This window comes from Haplochromis burtoni, unplaced genomic scaffold (assembly GCF_018398535.1).
Source record: "Haplochromis burtoni strain Fernald_Lab_line unplaced genomic scaffold, NCSU_Asbu1 Contig_23, whole genome shotgun sequence".
NCBI lineage: Eukaryota > Metazoa > Chordata > Actinopteri > Cichliformes > Cichlidae > Haplochromis > Haplochromis burtoni.
The window spans coordinates 379,257-397,991 of record NW_024582384.1 but is presented as its reverse complement, the minus strand read 5'-3'; the positions used below and the strand labels follow the sequence as shown (position 1 = coordinate 397,991).

At 40.6% G+C, this 18,735-nt stretch overlaps 2 protein-coding genes across 4 annotated transcripts in view; both read right to left on the bottom strand.

The window, feature by feature from the left end:
* The window catches only part of amacr (alpha-methylacyl-CoA racemase), a 49,550-nt gene that overhangs the window by 1,699 nt on the left and 29,116 nt on the right, over positions 1 to 18,735 (bottom strand). For 2 of the 3 annotated variants that reach the window (XM_042218736.1, XM_042218733.1), the window contains exon 6: positions 15,375 to 16,530. In XM_042218736.1, the coding sequence (XP_042074670.1) occupies positions 16,121 to 16,530 (410 nt within the window). In that variant the 3' untranslated portion in view covers positions 15,375 to 16,120. Of the gene's footprint in view, positions 1 to 15,374; positions 16,531 to 18,735 lie in introns of those variants that run through there. The other variant, XM_042218735.1, reaches the window with a different exon arrangement.
* On the bottom strand, positions 1,623 to 5,582 carry LOC121814158 (membrane-associated transporter protein-like). The gene has a single exon (XM_042218737.1). It carries the CDS (start codon positions 2,937 to 2,939, stop codon positions 2,442 to 2,444), a length of 498 nt encoding a protein of 165 aa, XP_042074671.1. The 5' UTR covers positions 2,940 to 5,582; the 3' UTR covers positions 1,623 to 2,441.

Below are 18,735 nucleotides of genomic sequence, written 5' to 3'. Positions count from 1 at the left end.
CTCAAGGGGGCTGGAGGGACATGCAGTGATTTGACTAAGGAGGTTTCTCCCTTTATACATAGTGAAGCCAGAGACCAGAGGAAGAGTGTGTGCTGTGCTGCCAACTGGCTGAAAAGTCAAGAAGCAGGTACCAAAATGTACAGCCATATATGTGTCGCTTAAAAAAACCCTCCCAAGCATAAAACATCACAGACTGTCAGGTCAATCTCTACAGTGGTGCCAAAACCAAGCTGGTATGTCGGACCCACAAGCCATGCCCAGCCATTGCAAATTTTGGCGCAGATACTGGCTGAGATGAACCATGATCAGGTGGTCACTCATTTGGAGTAGCTGGAGAAGCTACAAGATCAGGTGGAAGGGCAAACTCAGGTCCTGGAGCAGCTGGTCGGGGCTGCAACGTTGCCGCCCCCTCCTCCACTGTTGGTGGAAATGCATGGATGGGGGGCCGTGACGACCCTCAGGTCTTCCTGGAAACGTTCCAGGCCACGGCAGAGACATGGCAGTGGCGGAGTGGGGGCGCCGCGGCTGAGTCTGGCGCTGACCTCGCGCGGCAGCTTCACTGACATCTGCTGGGAAGTGCCGGACCGATTGGGCCTGGAGGCTGACTGGGGAGGACCATCCGTTTGTGTGGGCCCGGAAACTGCACAACGTGGTGGCACGGTGAATGCGGGGTCCTGGAAGTGCGGGTCCTTAGAATGAGGTCCCGCCAGCTCTGGAAATTCTTCCCACGGGACATTTCCCACTGGGGCAGTTTCGTGATGACAAACTACTCTCAGGCATTGACCTAGAAATTGATGGTGACGTGCTGCACCCTGAAGCCGTGCAGACCTACCAAACGCTTCATATTACTGAGAGATAAGAGGCGGCTCGTCATTCTTTTTTGGCCATTTTTAGAGAAATGTTGCGCCACATAATACTGACCTATGAATCACCCAAGCCTCAAAAAGGCACCTAACTCAGGGGATGACAGTTTGACAGGCCTTCAATAGCTTTTGCACCATTGAGCCATTAGCTGAAAACTTGACACATGTGCATGATGTACATTATGTAAAAAATATTGAGGAAACTGGACAGGTGGATAGGGAAAAAAAGTGACAGGACCAAAAAACTCTGCAGCAGATGAGCAGTATCTGAAAGTCACGTCCTTATGAAAAAGGCAAAAAAAAAATCCACACCTGACACAGAAGCTGAGAGATGCATCTGGCCCTTCAGTTGATTCATCCACTGAAGCCTCATCAGAACTAGTCTCAGTGGAAGCGTGGCTCTAAAAACGCTGTTGTTGAGGAAGGCAAACAGGGAGAGAAGGCTGAGGTATGCTAAATTTTCTGTTTCTACCTGCATTTCCGCCAGTGGTGTTGGGCATGTTTTCAAAACCGATGGAATTATGAAAGTAGAAAACTACTGTCCGATTTTGATCCCCCATGTGATTCCACCTGGAAAGCATCTGATTGGCAACGGCTTCATTTTTCAGCATCAAAACACACTGTCAATGCAGTAAAAGAATACCTGGATAGAAAGAACCCAGACCTCAAGATTACTGAAAGAGTTATCACTGAAAAAGATATTACTGAAAGATCATCTTGACAGAGAACAAAACAAAAAGAAAAAAGGGACCACTGGTCTAATGGATTCAAATGGAGCATCTCTGGGCCCTACTTTTTCCTTTCATGATGAATGTATCATTTTATCCCCCAAAATCTGTGCACAAGTACAAATTTGGATTCAGAGTCTTTAAAAGTCTTACAAAGAGGTTGAAACTTGCCCTTAACCTTGTCCTGAAGGTAAAAGAAGACAGCAAAACCTAAATCAGTTCAGTTCATATGTATTTATATCAAACCAATTCCTACAACAATCACCTCAATGTGTTTTATATAAGGTATGTAACGTAAAGAATCTACAATATTCGAAAGAAACCCAATGATCACAGGAGCATTTGGTGACAATGGGAAAGAAAAACTCCCGTTTAACAGGAGGCTCACACCAGGCTCAGTGAGGGGCAACCATCTGCCCTGACTGGTTGGGCGTGAGGGGAAAGAGACATTCATTTATTGTGGAAGAGAGCCATAGATTAATAATGGCTAATGATTAGATGCAGAGTGGTGTATAAACACAGAGAGTGAAACAAGGTGAATGAAGAAAAAATGCATCACAGGAAGCCCCTCCCAGCAGCCTAAGCTTATTGCAGTGTAACTAAGAGAGTGCTTAGGGTCACCTGATTCAGCCATAGCTTTATCAAAAAGGAAAGCTTTAAGCCTATTCTTCAAAGTAGAGAGGGTGCCTGTTTCCCGAATTCAAAGTGGGAGCCACAGGAGTGGAGCCTGATAGTAAATCTTCGGAATACTTTTAAATCAAAGCTAGCGTGGCCTCAAAGCATTTTCTGACATAACAAGATTACAGATAGCACACTACCTCCACTCTTGTTCTGTCTGAATTCCTCACCCTCAAGTTTTCTTCACTGATCCCTCACCTGAGATGACAGCATCTCCATTAAGGAACAGGGTGATTCCCACAAGCATGAGGATGCCCAGTGCCAGGATGTAAGGCCTCCGCCGGCCCCACGGCGAGCGGCAATAGTCGCTGGCTGAACCGATGATGGGCTGGAGCAGGAAGCCCAGGATGGGGCTGATCAACCACACCAAGCTGTACAGACTCTGGGGCAGGCCCACACTCAGGAGCACCGGCGTGACAAAAGCTGCCTCCACGGCATAGCAGAATTCCCTTCCAAACATGACCAGGCCGTGGAGAATAAGGCGCCCCCGAGAGCGCCTGTGAGGCTCCACAGCTCCAAAGACAGAGTCTTCCACACTGTCTACGTAGTCCACATTGCTACCATTGCAGTCTGTTGAGTCCTGGTGCAGAGAAGTGCTGATGTGTTTGCCAGGCTCAGAGATCCGGCAGTGTTGGGGCCTCACAGACTGATCTTCTGATAACAGAGTCATAATTGAAAATGAGGGGGTAAAGGACAGAAGGAGAAAAAGAGAACAGAAAGGAAGTAAAGAGGAGATTTAGATGAAGAGAGGCAAAGAGGTAGCTTTTGGTAGTCTCTCTCCGTCTGCCAAGGGATGGATGAAATGCCAAAACTGGCGCTTGGCTTGAGTTAATCCTCTTCACTACTGCATAGCTGAGCAAAGAGTTCAAGCGCCACACAGCTTTATTTTGCATGTGAAGGTCTGAGCAAGACTCGGCGAGGAGGAGAGAAAGACAAGGGAGGAGGAAAAAGAAGGGAGTGTTTTAAAGAGATTACAGAATGGCTTTTCCTATTCTGTCTAGTAAAGGCCTCGGGCAGCTCATGGGGCTGAGTTAGTTTTGGCAATGGGTGGCACTACTGGCCACTAATGACTGGCCAGTAGTGTTTACTTTAAAACAAGTAAAGATGACTGAATTCACAAAGCTAAATTCATGTTTTTCTATCCAAACGTGAGCCGGCACACTAGTGTGCTGTACAACTGAAACAACAGCTAAAACAATATTTATCTGTTTAGGAGTGCAAGTAAATATTTGTAATGTGTGATCTTAATCCAAAAGTGTGCTTTACTGTTTTTTATCAGCATATTTGTAAAGCAATTAATTTGAACATTTGTGGACAACAACACTAATTATATTTTGGCATTAAAAATAATAAATTTGAATAAACAGCTTGTGCATACTGATGAATGAACGATTACAGAATGATTCTGGTCATTCGAAATACTGTTAAAAAATTAAATACTGTTAATTTATGGCAGCTATGATGTAAACCTAATTGTTGAAAATCTAATTTAGGGGATTAGTTTAATTGACTGATTTTTTTTATGCAACTCAAAACTGAATAAATGTCATTTTGTGCAGGTATTCAGTTTTTGGTTGGAGGCAGGGTAAGGAGAGGGGTGGTAATTGTACATTTAAGCAGCCTTCCTTTGTAACATTACCGGTTAACTCTTGCATTTTGGTTATATTTCATGCCTCCACAGTATTATTGCCTCTGTGTATGCCAAATTTTGAGCTACAGATCAATTTAGAATAAATAAACACAAAATGTATGACTTGACATCAATAAATGTCAAGTCATGGGGGTGGTTTTGAAACACTTGGAGAAAAAGGCCTATTATGATGTGATATCATGTGCTGTTTTACTTAAGACATAGCAGCCGTGATAAATAGATTTGATTTCTTAAATCTTCAATAAGGGTTTTTTGTATAACCATTACAATCATTAAACACTGTCCTCACTACTATATCATAAAAAAATCCCTATAACTGCAATCCATAAGTATCAATATTAATTTAGCACTAATGGCAGCTCAGGTGCTTTTGTATTATTTTGACCCCCTCCCCAAACCTCTTGATTTTGTTTTAATCTCAGTTCAATCATAGTTAGGTCAGAATAAGTTAACTCTCTTTTTTGTTAGTTTATTTTGTTACAATATTGTTACATTTTTCATCACCCCTGTTGCTTTCATATCTACTATTTTAAGGAACATCTCCTTTTTTCTTTACCATTTAGTTTCAGTTCCATCCCTGCTTTAATTTAAGGTTATATAAATCACTTCTTGTGTAAACATTATAAATAACAATTGGGAATTTTACTTTGTTGTGTGGATCCACGGTCTCTCTTACTGTCACCATCTCATCATGTGCTTATTGGAGCCAAGTTTTTATTGGTGTTGTAGTAAAGAAGAAAAAGGCTGATTGTCAAGCTCTTCAAGTGTGGATGACGACATTAGATATAGCAGAATGTCTTAGAATGCTGTGACCTCTAAATACTTGGCAGTTACAGTTACCTAAGGCTGCTACCTAAAGGGCAGTCTCAAAGTTAAGCGTCTTTCTCAAAATTAGCATCTTGTGTGTATCATCAGAGGATATGAACCAGGAGACACGCAGTTTGCATGCAAGTGACACACAAACCATCCTTTGTTCGTACTTCAACCATTCAGACTTCATCCTGAAAGTATATTTTCCAGCAGTTGTCCCCAGTATGTATAAGTCCCCATCTCTATAATAAAGGATTAATCTTTTAGGACAAATCAGTGCTAAGCAGCGTGACAGGACACCCTGGAGTGATGTACCACTTCCCAGAGGTCCAGTCCAGAATAAAATGCTAACAATTACATTAAATGAAGTTAGGAAATCCTGAGCTATTTATACTTGTTTCTTTTTTATGAGTTTAAATTCATTTGAAATAGTATTTCATGCCCCTTATCTCATCGCTGAACTTCTCTTGCAACATATTATATCATCAAGATTAAGCGGTTTCCAAACATCTTGAGTGATCAGAAGAAAAAAACCCAGCATAGCATTTGATTAACTAAACTGCTTGATTCAGATTTCTGTGAATTATTAGCATTTCCACGAAAAAGTCTTTCATGTGGTCTTAATCAAATCTCCATGACATCAAAACAGGCTCAGGAGAATTTACTTTGACCGCCTGTTTCTTTAATAGTCACCACTCCTTTAACCTAAAAACAAACAAATAAAAAAAAGGCGGTTTGGAAGCGCTGAACTCATATTGGTAGTCTTTAAAAGATTCATATAAAGGACAAGTGCCAGTTAAAATACGCGTCACGGGACAATGCTTTGAGCTAACAAGCTGACATTTATGTTTACCCAAGGATGCCATTTTAAGAGAACATTGTTTTTTCTCTAATTTACCCTCTAGACATAATAAAACATAGTTTAATTGTTGAGGTTGGAACAATTTACCCAGTGCAAAAAGACTTCCAGTCCTATGGAAGTATATGGGAAAACAGCTTTTTTCCTGATGTGTGATTAATTTTACAAAGAGACAAATATACCCTAGAGAGAAATTTCATGTTATTTTTTTTCCATAACTGTTTTAAACATTAACGTACCATCTCATAGTTGCCTCTTTACCGAGAGATCTTCGTGAAATGATGAAAGGATTTTCACTGTGCTACACACTGACATTCTCATTGTTAAATAAAGGCATAATTCAAGGCACCCGTCCATCTATCCTTCAGATCATTTGTCACTGTGCCAGGAAACATCAAAAATATATCAAACACATCTGGAACTTCTTACTGATGTTGTAGAGTTTGAATAAATTCCAAGCTTTTGATTTCATTCATGAATAATAATTTTTAGATTATTTTAGTTTGACTTTAGGGTAAAAATTGGCCGTGACCAAGAGTCACTGGGCTCCACACACCTATATACCTACTGTTTATATGCACTGTGTGACAAAATATTAATAAACATGGATCACGGAAAAAAAAAAAAAGCTTCAGGCAAATGTGTTATCCAGACTGAGGATAAGATATAATTCATCATTAATTTTCCATTAATTGGATTGGCAGTGAGCCTACAGGAAGCCATCTGAAAGGCTGGATTAAGGGTGTGATTAATGACCTGGCTGTGATGGCTTAATTACAGTCGTCACACGCTTGCCTGCATACACTCAAATGGTGAACCATGGCCTGAAATGTGCAAACTCTTTGCCGGCTGTGAATCCTGCAGTAGTGTGTTGGCCAGAATTGTGTTATATTTCCTCTCCTGTGTCTAAGAATAACAATGTCATCTTGTTAAGTTTATTCACCTTAAAAGTGGTCAGGGTCAAAGCTTCGGCTGCATGTGGTTATTTGGTGCTATTTTATAAAGTAAAAGTGTGGCTAGGCTATAACTGAAGCACTGCCAGTGTCATTCAGTAACATTTTGTTCAGACAGTTCAGGAAGACAGATGTAGGAGTAAATTTCTGCAATCTGTGAGCTTTAAGTACGACTGTGCCCTTTAACGAGGACCATCTATTTCATCTTGGGGGGGGGGGAAACATCCCCAAATTGATCAACAGCTTCACTACTACAAGGGTAAAACTTCAAAATTATGCTGATTGTGTTTAAAGTAAAAAAGCTCAAGGTGTCCGGGATATGTCCCAGTTAATAACAACCAATTATGAATTAGGATGAATATGCCTTTTTTTAAGTCAAGATAAGAACTAATTTAAAAGAAAGGGGGGGGGAGGGAGGGGGGGAAGGTTTTCTGTTGATGTAATAAATGTATGGAATAATACCAGTGATGACTTTAATTTAAGTGGCACAGTTTAAATATGTGTCAGTTAAGAAAACTACTTGATTTATTTCAAATGAATTTAATTGTGACATATTGTTTTCTGCATTGTCTGTTTCTGGCGGCTAAACATGGCATTATGTATGAGAGGTAGGCACAAATACGCTGTTGTTTCTGCCTACGTGCTTTCTGTCTGAAATATAGCTGCTCTTTTTTCCCCTCGATTTTGGAAAATACTCCTTGATGTGCTATAAGCAGACAGAAATAAAATGAATGGATGGAACAACCTTAGATGTATGGATAAGAGACACTTATAATAATTTTAAGATAATAAATCTCTTTAGCCCCATCACCAATTTCTCAAAGATTCTTTAATAACTTTCACCTAATCAACACTGTAATTACAGAGTAAGAGGTACTTTTATAATGATGAGTCAGTAAATACTGACAGCGGTGAATCTATAAGAGAATCTTTCTTGGAATCTGATGCATCTATGTGACCTTTATTTAAAAAGCCATGCTCGACAGCCTTTGAAAAATGGAGACAGGCTTTAAGACTTCAGGACCTCCACTGGACAAATGATGCACTCAGTGAACTGGTTTGCTTTAAATCAGCGGTCCCAACCTTTTTTGCGCTCACGAGACCGGTTTATGCCCGACAATATTTTCACGGACCGGCCTTTAAGGTGTCGCAGATAAATACAACAAAATAAAACTAGTACCGGTACCGAAAAAAAGAAGATTTATTCATAACACACGTGAAAAGACCCAGGAAAACCGAGTTAACGATAAAAACGATAACAAAATAACGCTGAAAACCGATAAAAACCCTGAAAACCATACATTTCACACCTGAGCCTCAACTCTCGCGGCCCGGTACCAAACGACTCACGGACCGGTACCGGTCCGAGGCCCGGGGGTTGGGGACCGCTGTTTAATGACTGCTGAAAACTAATTATGTCAGCATCTACTCAATCCTTTGTTTTACTATTTTTGGAAATATTTTCCATATGATGTATCTATAAAAGTCTATATGTGTGACTACTGGAACACGTACACTTATATATAATGTGTGGTTTCATTTAAACTCTGAAGCACTTTGTACCTCCGTGTTTTAAAAAAGTGCTATACAAATAAAGCTATTGTTAATGCAAAGGCTCCTCAAAGCACATGCTATGATGGACGACTCGTACAATAAACCATGAAATCACAAGGGGCTTGTGGTTGACTACAGAAGTACTTTCAGTTAATCAAGTGATGGTGCATGTGATCCCTTGGGGTAAAGGTGGGAGCAGTCAGATGTAGGAAGTGAGAAGAAAAAGGTCATTTTCATTTTCTAATGAATGCTGCTCCCGGCAGCTCCCTTATGCACACAAGGGGTCATCATGGCAAGCAGCTCCACATGTTTGATTTGACAGATTTGCATTTTTTATTTTTTTACACCAGATGCCCTTCTTGAGACAATGCCAAAGGGACTGGTTTCTCTTTGTGTGATCAAACTGGGGAGCTTTTGTTATTTTAGGTGAAAATGTAAACCACTACACTGGAGAATCCACTTTCTTTGAGACTGCTCTACATTGTGCATATGATATCACTTTATAGATTAGTTTGTGTTTGTCATGTTCATATTTAGAATAGACAACCAATATATCCCAATATTCAGCTTTATGAATGCTGAAGTGATACTTAATAAAAAAAGATTTAAAAAAAAAAAAGATCTAGCCTATTAGAAAAAGAGACAGATCCACAAAGTAAAGCGTCAAGACTTCTAAAGCGTCTGAAGTCTGAGGAACAGCTCAAAATGTTGCAAGGCAATTAAAATCCTTATTAGAGACTTATTTTTCCTCTTCTTTAACTTTGAAAACCCAAGTCTAAAGTTACCTTGCTAAACCCCATTCCTGCTTTATAGTAGAGACATCTGATGTAAGCACTATGGAGTCTGTGGGCATTAAAAGAACTGTAAGAGACATTCTAAATACAAAGCAGTTTTCACATTATAGTTGTGGTCAGAGCTGCAGATGCACTCATCATGGGCATAAATGTCACGGTAATTTTGAGCTTTTAATGGTAAATGGTAAATGGCCTGTATTTGTATAGCGCTTTACTAGTCCCTAAGGACCCCAAAGGCGCCAAAATACTGCCGTAAAATAATAGAAAATAACTTTCCCATGAAAATACAGTTATTTTCAGTAATGAAAATACAGTTAGTTGCGCTAATTTTACATGGGATTTTGCCTTTTCCAAGTGCTTTTAGACAGTAAATTAGGAACATTTTAACATGATCAAACAATGAAATTACTTATAAACAAGGTCAATGAATGTGGCAATATGAATCATAATACGTAAATGTACAGAAATATACAGTTAACAGTTGGTTTAAATACTAATGGATTACATGCCCTGGGACAGACTGACAGAGGCGAGGCTGCCATATCACACCATCAGCCCCTCTGGCCATCACCAGTAGGTGAAGAGTCTGGACCACGGACACAATACGAGAGTGTCCGAGCCGGGGCTTGAACCGGCAACCTCTGATCACAAGGCGAACTGCCAACTCTTGAGCCACGATCGCCCTAAATAGCAACGATAATAATACTTATGTGATGTAACACAAGCTTATAGGAATCATGTTATATACTTTTCCATAGCATTACATTTGAATTCAACAGTTCGATCTTTCAAATAACGGACAGATATTTGTGAGATCATGATACATTTGTGAATGTATTTTAACAATCTAAATATGCATATGTACAGAAAATATATATTTAAAAAACAAGTAAATTGTGTTTTACTATATTTACAGTGATGTTATGTTATTTTACCTTTGACATGTAAAATCACAGTCTACTTATGTAAATTTCATGATATTCTAGAAAGACAGTACAAAACTGTAAAATATACAGTAAGATACTTTGACATTACTATTTTTTGGAACAGTGCTGTTGATATCAGGTGGAGCTAAAATTGGAGGTGTTTTTCCTTCATTGCTCCATCCAAATTGTGCAATGTACCAGTACTACTGGCAGCAAAACAGTCCCAGAGCATGATGCTACCACCACCATGCTTACAGTTGGTACAGTGTTCTTAGGTCTCACTTTCTTCTTCTAAACATATCTCTTGTCATTGTGACCAGATAACTCAATCTTTGTCTCGTCTGACCAAAACACTTTTCTTCAGAAAGCATTTGGCTAATCCACATGCTGAAAATTTTAATCAAGCTTGACGGTGTTGACTTCAGAGCAGGAGCTTTGTTCTTGGTCAGCACCCTCTCAGTCCATGGCGATGTAAAACTTGCTTCACTGTGGACAATGATGCTGGTTTTCCAGCAGTTTCATGGCAGGGTTAAGCTTTGGTGCTTCCTGGGTTGTGTACCTGTTGCCTTGTACTACACAATTTCCTTACATCTGAGGGTGACAGTTTATATAGATCAGTGACATAACTGAATAACTTGTATTTATTAGGGGTGCAACGATACACAAAATTCACGGTTCGGTTCGGTTCGATACTTTGGTGTCACGGTTCGATATTTTTTCGATACAAAAAAATGTTCATGCATTTTTAATTTGTCATTTATTAAAATTATAAATATATATTTTAACTCAAAAGTACAGTTTTTAAATTTAACCCTAACCCTTGTGCGTGTTTTTTATTTTGACAGCGAATGCGCACCTGCGGACCACTTATGTGCAGCCCTGGTTATTTAGCTCATCATATTGCAGCCACAGAAATTCTTTTGTCCATGAAACCATAAAGCTGCACTTTCTTTTTGCCTTATAGTCTGATTTGTCATAACTTCTCCGTTTTGTGGTAAGCTTTTCTTTGGCTGTCACTTCTTCACCCTGACCTGTCTTATTTGGCTCAGCAGAACTGAAATATATCTGCTGTTTACACACGCACTCACATAAGCTCAGCGATTCTCTGCGCGATCAACCTCTCACATGTTTAAGCTGCGGGAGATTTCACTTGTCATGTTTGCATAGTAAGCTAACGATTAATAAGACGATGTCAGAGGAATTGGTGCACAAATTATCATCACTCACAGATCAGTGCTGTCGCTCTCTATACACAGTTCGCACGATTGCAAAGTGAAAGCAAAAAAACAAGCGCAAATTCAAACGCGACTTCAATATGTCACATATTGACAGTGGCTCACCGATGCCAATGACATAATTACCCAGCTACATTTCTGAAAGAATGCAAAAGCATTGACATATATTTTTCCTTTACAATAGCCCGACGGGCAGGGCAGAGATAGATTTTGGTAGCCCGACTGAAAAAATCGCTAGCTCCGGGACGTCGGGCTAGCGATATTGCAAGCCCTGTATCTGATTGAGGAATCACTCATCTTTGGAAAAGAGAGTTTATTACAGAGAAATGTCTCTTTCCAAAATAAAAGCTATACTATCCGCTTCTTCTGGGCTATATTCTCAGCAGCATAAGGAGAATCATGTGCTAACAGCTGTCTAAATGACTCGGCTAAAGTTAGTAGCATGCTTGCTTTTTTTTGTCTGCTTCCACTTGTCTTTGCACTAGGATGATGTCGGCGTAAATGTGCAGTCATATTCGTTGTGTTCCCACTAGTGCTTTCAGGTTAATCTCGTTGAAATGACCTTAACGCCACAACACGGCAAATCTCCGTTAACGAGCTACCGCCGATCGCTCCGTGCATGGGGCTAGACGGCCAACACGTTAACGAGCTAACTGCGCTAACACACTAGTTCACACCAATGTAATTGAGCATTGCATGGCACATCCAACATACTGTTTTACTTTAGTCCATGACTCGCTTACCTTCAGGGTCATACGTCACATGAAAACCAAAATAATTCCAAACGCCAGATCTGAATGAGTTGAATGTTGCAAGGAGAGCTTAACTTCTGTCTCGCTAGCTTGCCCTGCGCTCTTCCTTCTGACTATGCTGTCTGTGTTGAGCGCTCAGTGGATCTGCGCTCGACAGTGCAGCCTAGGCGGAGTAGTCGAACGCAGATTCACTGAGCGCTCAACACAGACAGCATCGTCAGAAGGAAAATTGATAAAATAAATTACAAATGTTGTATTGTTCGATACATATGCGTACCGAACCGAAAGCACTGTATCGAACGGTTCAATATCGATACGAATATCGTTGCACCTAGTATTTATGTACAATTGTTTGCACTGGTGGCCTGCAGTTATGTAGAAATGGCTCCATTAAGCTTTTGGAACTGCCAAAGCCACGACATCAAGCCTACTGAAAATTTGTGGATTAAATTTTTGACATGTAAACAAATGTACTGACAACAACTGTACTTGGAACAGCTACAGCTCAAGCAAAGCATCCTCATAAAGCCTCCTCATAGCAGATCACTTGTTTTTCTCTGTACACTATAACAGCTATAGTTAAAAAATCACAGTATTATTTTTGAAGCCATTCTCGCTTTACATTATTCCTTAAAACTTCTGACAGTCGTTCACATGAAAGTGTGTTTAAAGGTAATCCCATGATGCAAGCTCACATTCAGTTGCCCTGTATTTGACCTGACATGATGAGAGTCAGATGTTTCAAGTCACAACGCAGACATTCCTCACATTCTTACATGTCTCAAGGTCTTACACTGCAGCACAATGTGTAACAGTAAATGCAGGAACAAGTAAAAAGTGACCAGGTAAACAAAGCTGGCAACTCTGCTATTGCTAGATGGAGGGAAACACTCAGTTGTAAAGAGTCAAAGATGGTGTTAGCTTTACTGGGAAGTAGTGGGAATGTTGCCAGTCTATGACAGCCCACTGTGACCAAAGGTTTCTTAGTGTAGTGCTACATACTGAGGATATATAGATACTGTATACGTGGCTCAGGGAGGACTCCTAATTAGGGCATACTACAATCAGTTTATATTCCAGAAAGTTCATTATCATTTTAAAACTTTTTTTTTTTAATTTGATTTTGAATGCCACAAATTCCAGGTCATCATCATCTTAGAGGTAAACATTTCAGCTCCCTGTCTACGAAGAATAAAAAATGTCTGTCAATAAGGAGCAAATGAGAAATCTTGATTTCTGAAGGACTGACCTTAAATCTTTGCACACTTCTGCTCTCTCTCAATCAAATGACATTCGTCCTTGTTTACATGTATTCCCAACACAGCCAATTATTTTAAATATATGGTGAGTCATTAAAGCTTTGCTAGTTTTGCAGACATTAAAGCACACCGCTCGGCACACTGGGTCACTGTTACTTCTAGTACTTCCTGCTGTACTTCCCTGTTCTGTCTTTAAAGGATGCGATCACAGTGGAATGATATATACTGTACAGACAGATGTGTTGCAATACTCCAGGGAAGAGGAATATGTTTGCATTTTAAAAAGGCATTGTGGGGGTGTTTGCCAACTTTCGATGAAGTCGGGGGGGGGAAAAAAAGACTGATTTACTTCAGGAGCAAAATCATTCAAATCTTTAGCAGCACCAGTGGGCTGCAGTGAAGCGATGCAAATATGCAGCAAGATGACTAAATAACTTGTGATGTACAAAATGTTACAGATGAGAAAAGAAATGAAAGCTCCTAAAGAATGCAATATCTCCTGTGAGGATTTCCTTACCCTCCTGTATGTGTATTTTAAAATTTTCAGCTTCTTAGGAAATACTTTAGGGAGCCATCTGTAATAAGACTGTAATATACGCACACCTACGCTATTTTTCTTTTACGTTTTAGACTGTTGTGAAACTATGTTTATGTTTCATTTATGTTTTCAATCCTCTGGAAACTCGTTAGCACTTTTAATATGCACGACTAACAACATCTATGAGTGATTGCAAGTATTTATGAATACGTAGGGAGGAAAGTATCTCATTTGCACATCTTTTCTTTGCTTCACCATCTTCTCTGCTGAGCAGATTGGGGCTCTAAAATTTAAATTTAAAGGTCTGTATTTATTAGTAGTGGGCTTTAAATAAATATTTAATAATATTTCTGAGATGTTACTGACTGTCTCGAGGCATACTAAACATAACTATGGTAATTTCTCATGTTCTTCCACATCATTTGTATTTAGGTAATGCAGTTTACTTGTTCTCTTCACATAACTACAAGGTTAGTCAATCAATCATACATACATAGTAAATGGTAAATGCCTGCATTTGTATAGCGCTTTTCTAGTCCCTAAGGACCCCAAAGCGCTTCACACTACATTCAGTCATTCACCCATTCACACACACATTCACACACTGGAGATGGCAAGCTACATTGTAGCCACAGCTGCCCTGGGGCGCACTGACAGAGGGAGGCTGCCGGACACTGGCGCCACCGGGCCCTCTGACATAGATGCATGCATGCATCTATGTAAATCTTATCCAACATAGGGTCACAGAGGGGGTTGGGCCAGCTGGCATGGACACATTGGTATTTAAATGATGCTCAGTTGCTTCAGGGGTCCAGTGTGTCAAGAAAATATTCCCCACACCATTACACCGCCACAACGATGAACCATTGATACAAAGCAGAATTGTTTTTTACATCAATTTCTGACCATTTCCTGCAATTCGAGACTCATTGGAGCATGCAATGCGTTATCATTCTTTCACTGTCAAATTGCAGCCTTTTTCCTGTTCTTATCTAACAGGAACAGCACCCGGTGTGGTCTTCTGCTGCTGTAGCCCATCAGTTTCAAGATCTGAGGTGTTGTGAATTCACAAATGCTCTTCAGCATACACTGACTGCAATGAATGGTTATTCTAATCGGGGCTCTGGCATCAACCAAACATTTTCACCCAAATAACTGCCATTCAGGGGATATTTTCTCTTTTTAGGACCATTACCTTTGAACTTTAGAGAGGGCTGAGCAGGCAGCCAGCCTGCCGGGTCAGCCATTTCTGAAATATCAACATCTGTGCCCTGTTTAAAATCACTTAAATCAGCTTCCATCTCCATTCTGATGCTCAGTTTGAACTTCAGCAGGTGAGTGGCTAATTGGATTAGGATTAACAAGCAGCTGAACATGTATACCCAATGAGCTACTGAGTAATTTCTTTAGTCAATCTGAATCATCTTCAGAGCCTCCTAACTTGAGCTTGCAGAGTTGCATTAGTAGCTTGCAACAGAGATATTGGTAAGTGACTTAAACTTCACTTACACGAAAAAGGACCAAGTTGCCTCCTGTCAACATAATCAATGCAGTAGTTTTACTTTCACTTTGTAGGCGTAACTTTTCCTGTCTCTGAAATGTCTACTGAATGTTAGACACAGGTCTCCATGTGGTTTTGAAAAGTTAAGCCCATGGAAGTCCCTCAGAACTTCATTCTTTCAATTAGCCAGCAGGGGGCAGCTCCTCTGGATATAAACAAGCCTAATGCTAATTGAAAACTTCAGTAAACAGTTTACCGATGAATCACGAACACTGGTTTCTGATCTCATTTAATACAGCTTGACATTCATCGTGTAAATTATGGCCTTCTTTAGAATAAAAAAACGCAGGGTGAGCTTTGAAACCCCAAGCCAACGTCTTGAAAAGATGATTTTAGTGGGTGACATCATGTCTGGCTACAACCATTTTTTCTAAACAATCTGTGTGTCAGAATTAGTGCACACAAATCAAAAGCTGTTGTGGGAGAGCAAAACAACAACAAAGTTTGATTAATTTAATGTTATTGGTACTGCTGAGCTTTCAGGAGATAACCAATCCTCTTTTGCTATGTATGACCATTGCTCACCCTGAGCTGGATAATTTAGCAGATATCAGTAGTTTATGATTAATAGAGTAGGTGTGCTTTGCAAAAAAAAAAATCCACTCACATATTCTGAGGACGTCTTGTCCAATCAAGACACATAGGCAGAAGTGAATTAGTAAAAATCTTTGTTTACTTTGCACACAGCAGCCTCCTGTGAAATCCTAGTTTATGAAAAGAAAATAACTTTCTTAGTTTCTCTTTTGATTTGTTCGCAGTTATGTTAGACATAATCTGAATGGCAGATCTTACTGTTAGTCACTCAAATGTGCTCTGCATGTAGCTTTACTTTATCCAAACCAGTTGTTTATTTCCAGTATGTCAATCACATGTTTAATTACTGATTCCTTCAAATCTTAAAAGGTGGTGCCACTGTGTGATTTTCAAACATTTATAACTTGACTGTTTTGATTGTTTGTTTACAGCTTTGCCTTCACAGCATTGCACTCTATGACTCCTGCTGACAGCATCTGGTTTATCTGTGGGGATGTGAAGCCGTACTCCTGTAGGACCTCAGCCGTGTGTTCTCCAGTAACGGGGTCGGAGGTGAGGCAAGGCTCAGCAGGAGTGCGAGACAGAACCGGGGCTGGTCGGGGGCTTTCTTCCCCACTGGAGTCCTTCATGAAAGAACCTCTTTCCCGGTTATGTGGGTGTGAGCTCACCTGGTCAAAAGACAACACAGGTGTAACACAAGCATCAGTCCCATCAAAAATCTCTGACCACTCCGCCTGGCTCTTTGAGGCAAAACGCTCTGTGAAGATTCGTCTGAGCTCTGGCCAATCATCAAAGCTCATCTGAGAAGGCAACTCTCCAGCATCCAACTCTAAGCCTAGAAAGAAAAAACAAAAAAACAAAACTTTTTATGACCCAAAAGTAATATCAAGTTAAATAAACTTCAGTATAACGAGCTGGTGCAGAAGCAGCCAACACTTTCATCTCAGTATGGGTTGCTGATCTTGCTGAAGGTCCAAGTTGGCCACACGATGTAATCATTTTAACCACTCGTTACTGCTCTACTAAATAATGAATAATGACTCCATGTGCAGGATCTAAGCACTGACTTTAATATAGCAGTTTTTTTCTGTAATTTCTTATGCACAATTTCTCTTTCAGCCAAATACGACAGACAGGAGTGATCAGCAGCGCAGTATTTTCATATAATGAATACATAAACGGTATACATATATAATATATATATATATATATATATAGTATATATATATATATAACTATATATATATATATATATACTATATATATGTATAAATTTAGTAAAGCTAATATATATAAAAGGTAACTCTATTTATAACAGTGAATACAATCATTACTGTTACTGTGAGTAGAAAACTGAAATCGATACTGTCAGTTTTACTGTGTGGAGGCGTGGGGCAGTGAACTCAAGGGGGCTGGAGGGACATGCAGTGATTTGACTAAGGAGGTTTCTCCCTTTATACATAGTGAAGCCAGAGACCAGAGGAAGAGTGTGTGCTGTGCTGCCAACTGGCTGAAAAGTCAAGAAGCAGGTACCAAAATGTACAGCCATTTATGTGTCGCTTAAAAAAACCCTCCCAAGCATAAAACATCACAGACTGTCAGGTCAATCTCTACAGTGGTGCCAAAACCAAGCTGGTATGTCGGACCCACAAGCCATGCCCAGCCATTGCAAATTTTGGCGCAGATACTGGCTGAGATGAACCATGATCAGGTGGTCACTCATTTGGAGTAGCTGGAGAAGCTACAAGATCAGGTGGAAGGGCAAACTCAGGTCCTGGAGCAGCTGGTCGGGGCTGCAACGTTGCCGCCCCCTCCTCCACTGTTGGTGGAAATGCATGGATGGGGGGCCGTGACGACCCTCAGGTCTTCCTGGAAACGTTCCAGGCCACGGCAGAGACATGGCAGTGGCGGAGTGGGGGCGCCGCGGCTGAGTCTGGCGCTGACCTCGCGCGGCAGCTTCACTGACATCTGCTGGGAAGTGCCGGACCGATTGGGCCTGGAGGCTGACTGGGGAGGACCATCCGTTTGTGTGGGCCCGGAAACTGCACAACGTGGTGGCACGGTGAATGCGGGGTCCTGGAAGTGCGGGTCCTTAGAATGAGGTCCCGCCACCTCTGGAAATTCTTCCCACGGGACATTTCCCACTGGGGCAGTTTCGTGATGACAAACTACTCTCAGGCATTGACCTAGAAATTGATGGTGACGTGCTGCACCCTGAAGCCGTGCAGACCTACCAACGCTTCATATTACTGAGAGATAAGAGGCGACTCGTCATTCTTTTTTGGCCATTTTTAGAGAAATGTTGCGCCACATAATACTGACCTATGAATCACCCAAGCCTCAAAAAGGCACCTAACTCAGGGGATGACAGTTTGACAGGCCTTCAATAGCTTTTGCACCATTGAGCCATTAGCTGAAAACTTGACACATGTGCATGATGTACATTATGTAAAAAATATTGAGGAAACTGGACAGGTGGATAGGGAAAAAAAGTGACAGGACCAAAAAACTCTGCAGCAGATGAGCAGTATCTGAAAGTCACGTCCTTATGAAAAAGGCAAAAAAAAAATCCACACCTGACACAGAAGCTGAGAGATGCATCTGGCCCTTCAGTTGATTCATCCACTGAAGCCTCATCAGAACTAGTCTCAGTGGAAGCGTGGCTCTAAAAACGCTGTTGTTGAGGAAGGCAAACAGGGAGAGAAGGCTGAGGTATGCTAAATTTTCTGTTTCTGCCTGCATTTCCGCCAGTGGTGTTGGGCATGTTTTCAAAACCGATGGAATTATGAAAGTAGAAAACTACTGTCCGATTTTGATCCCCCATGTGATTCCACCTGGAAAGCATCTGATTGGCAACGGCTTCATTTTTCAGCATCAAAACACACTGTCAATGCAGTAAAAGAATACCTGGATAGAAAGAACCCAGACCTCAAGATTACTGAAAGAGTTATCACTGAAAAAGATATTACTGAAAGATCATCTTGACAGAGAACAAAACAAAAAGTAGCCATGTTTCCTATTGTTTCCTATTGTTGATTCG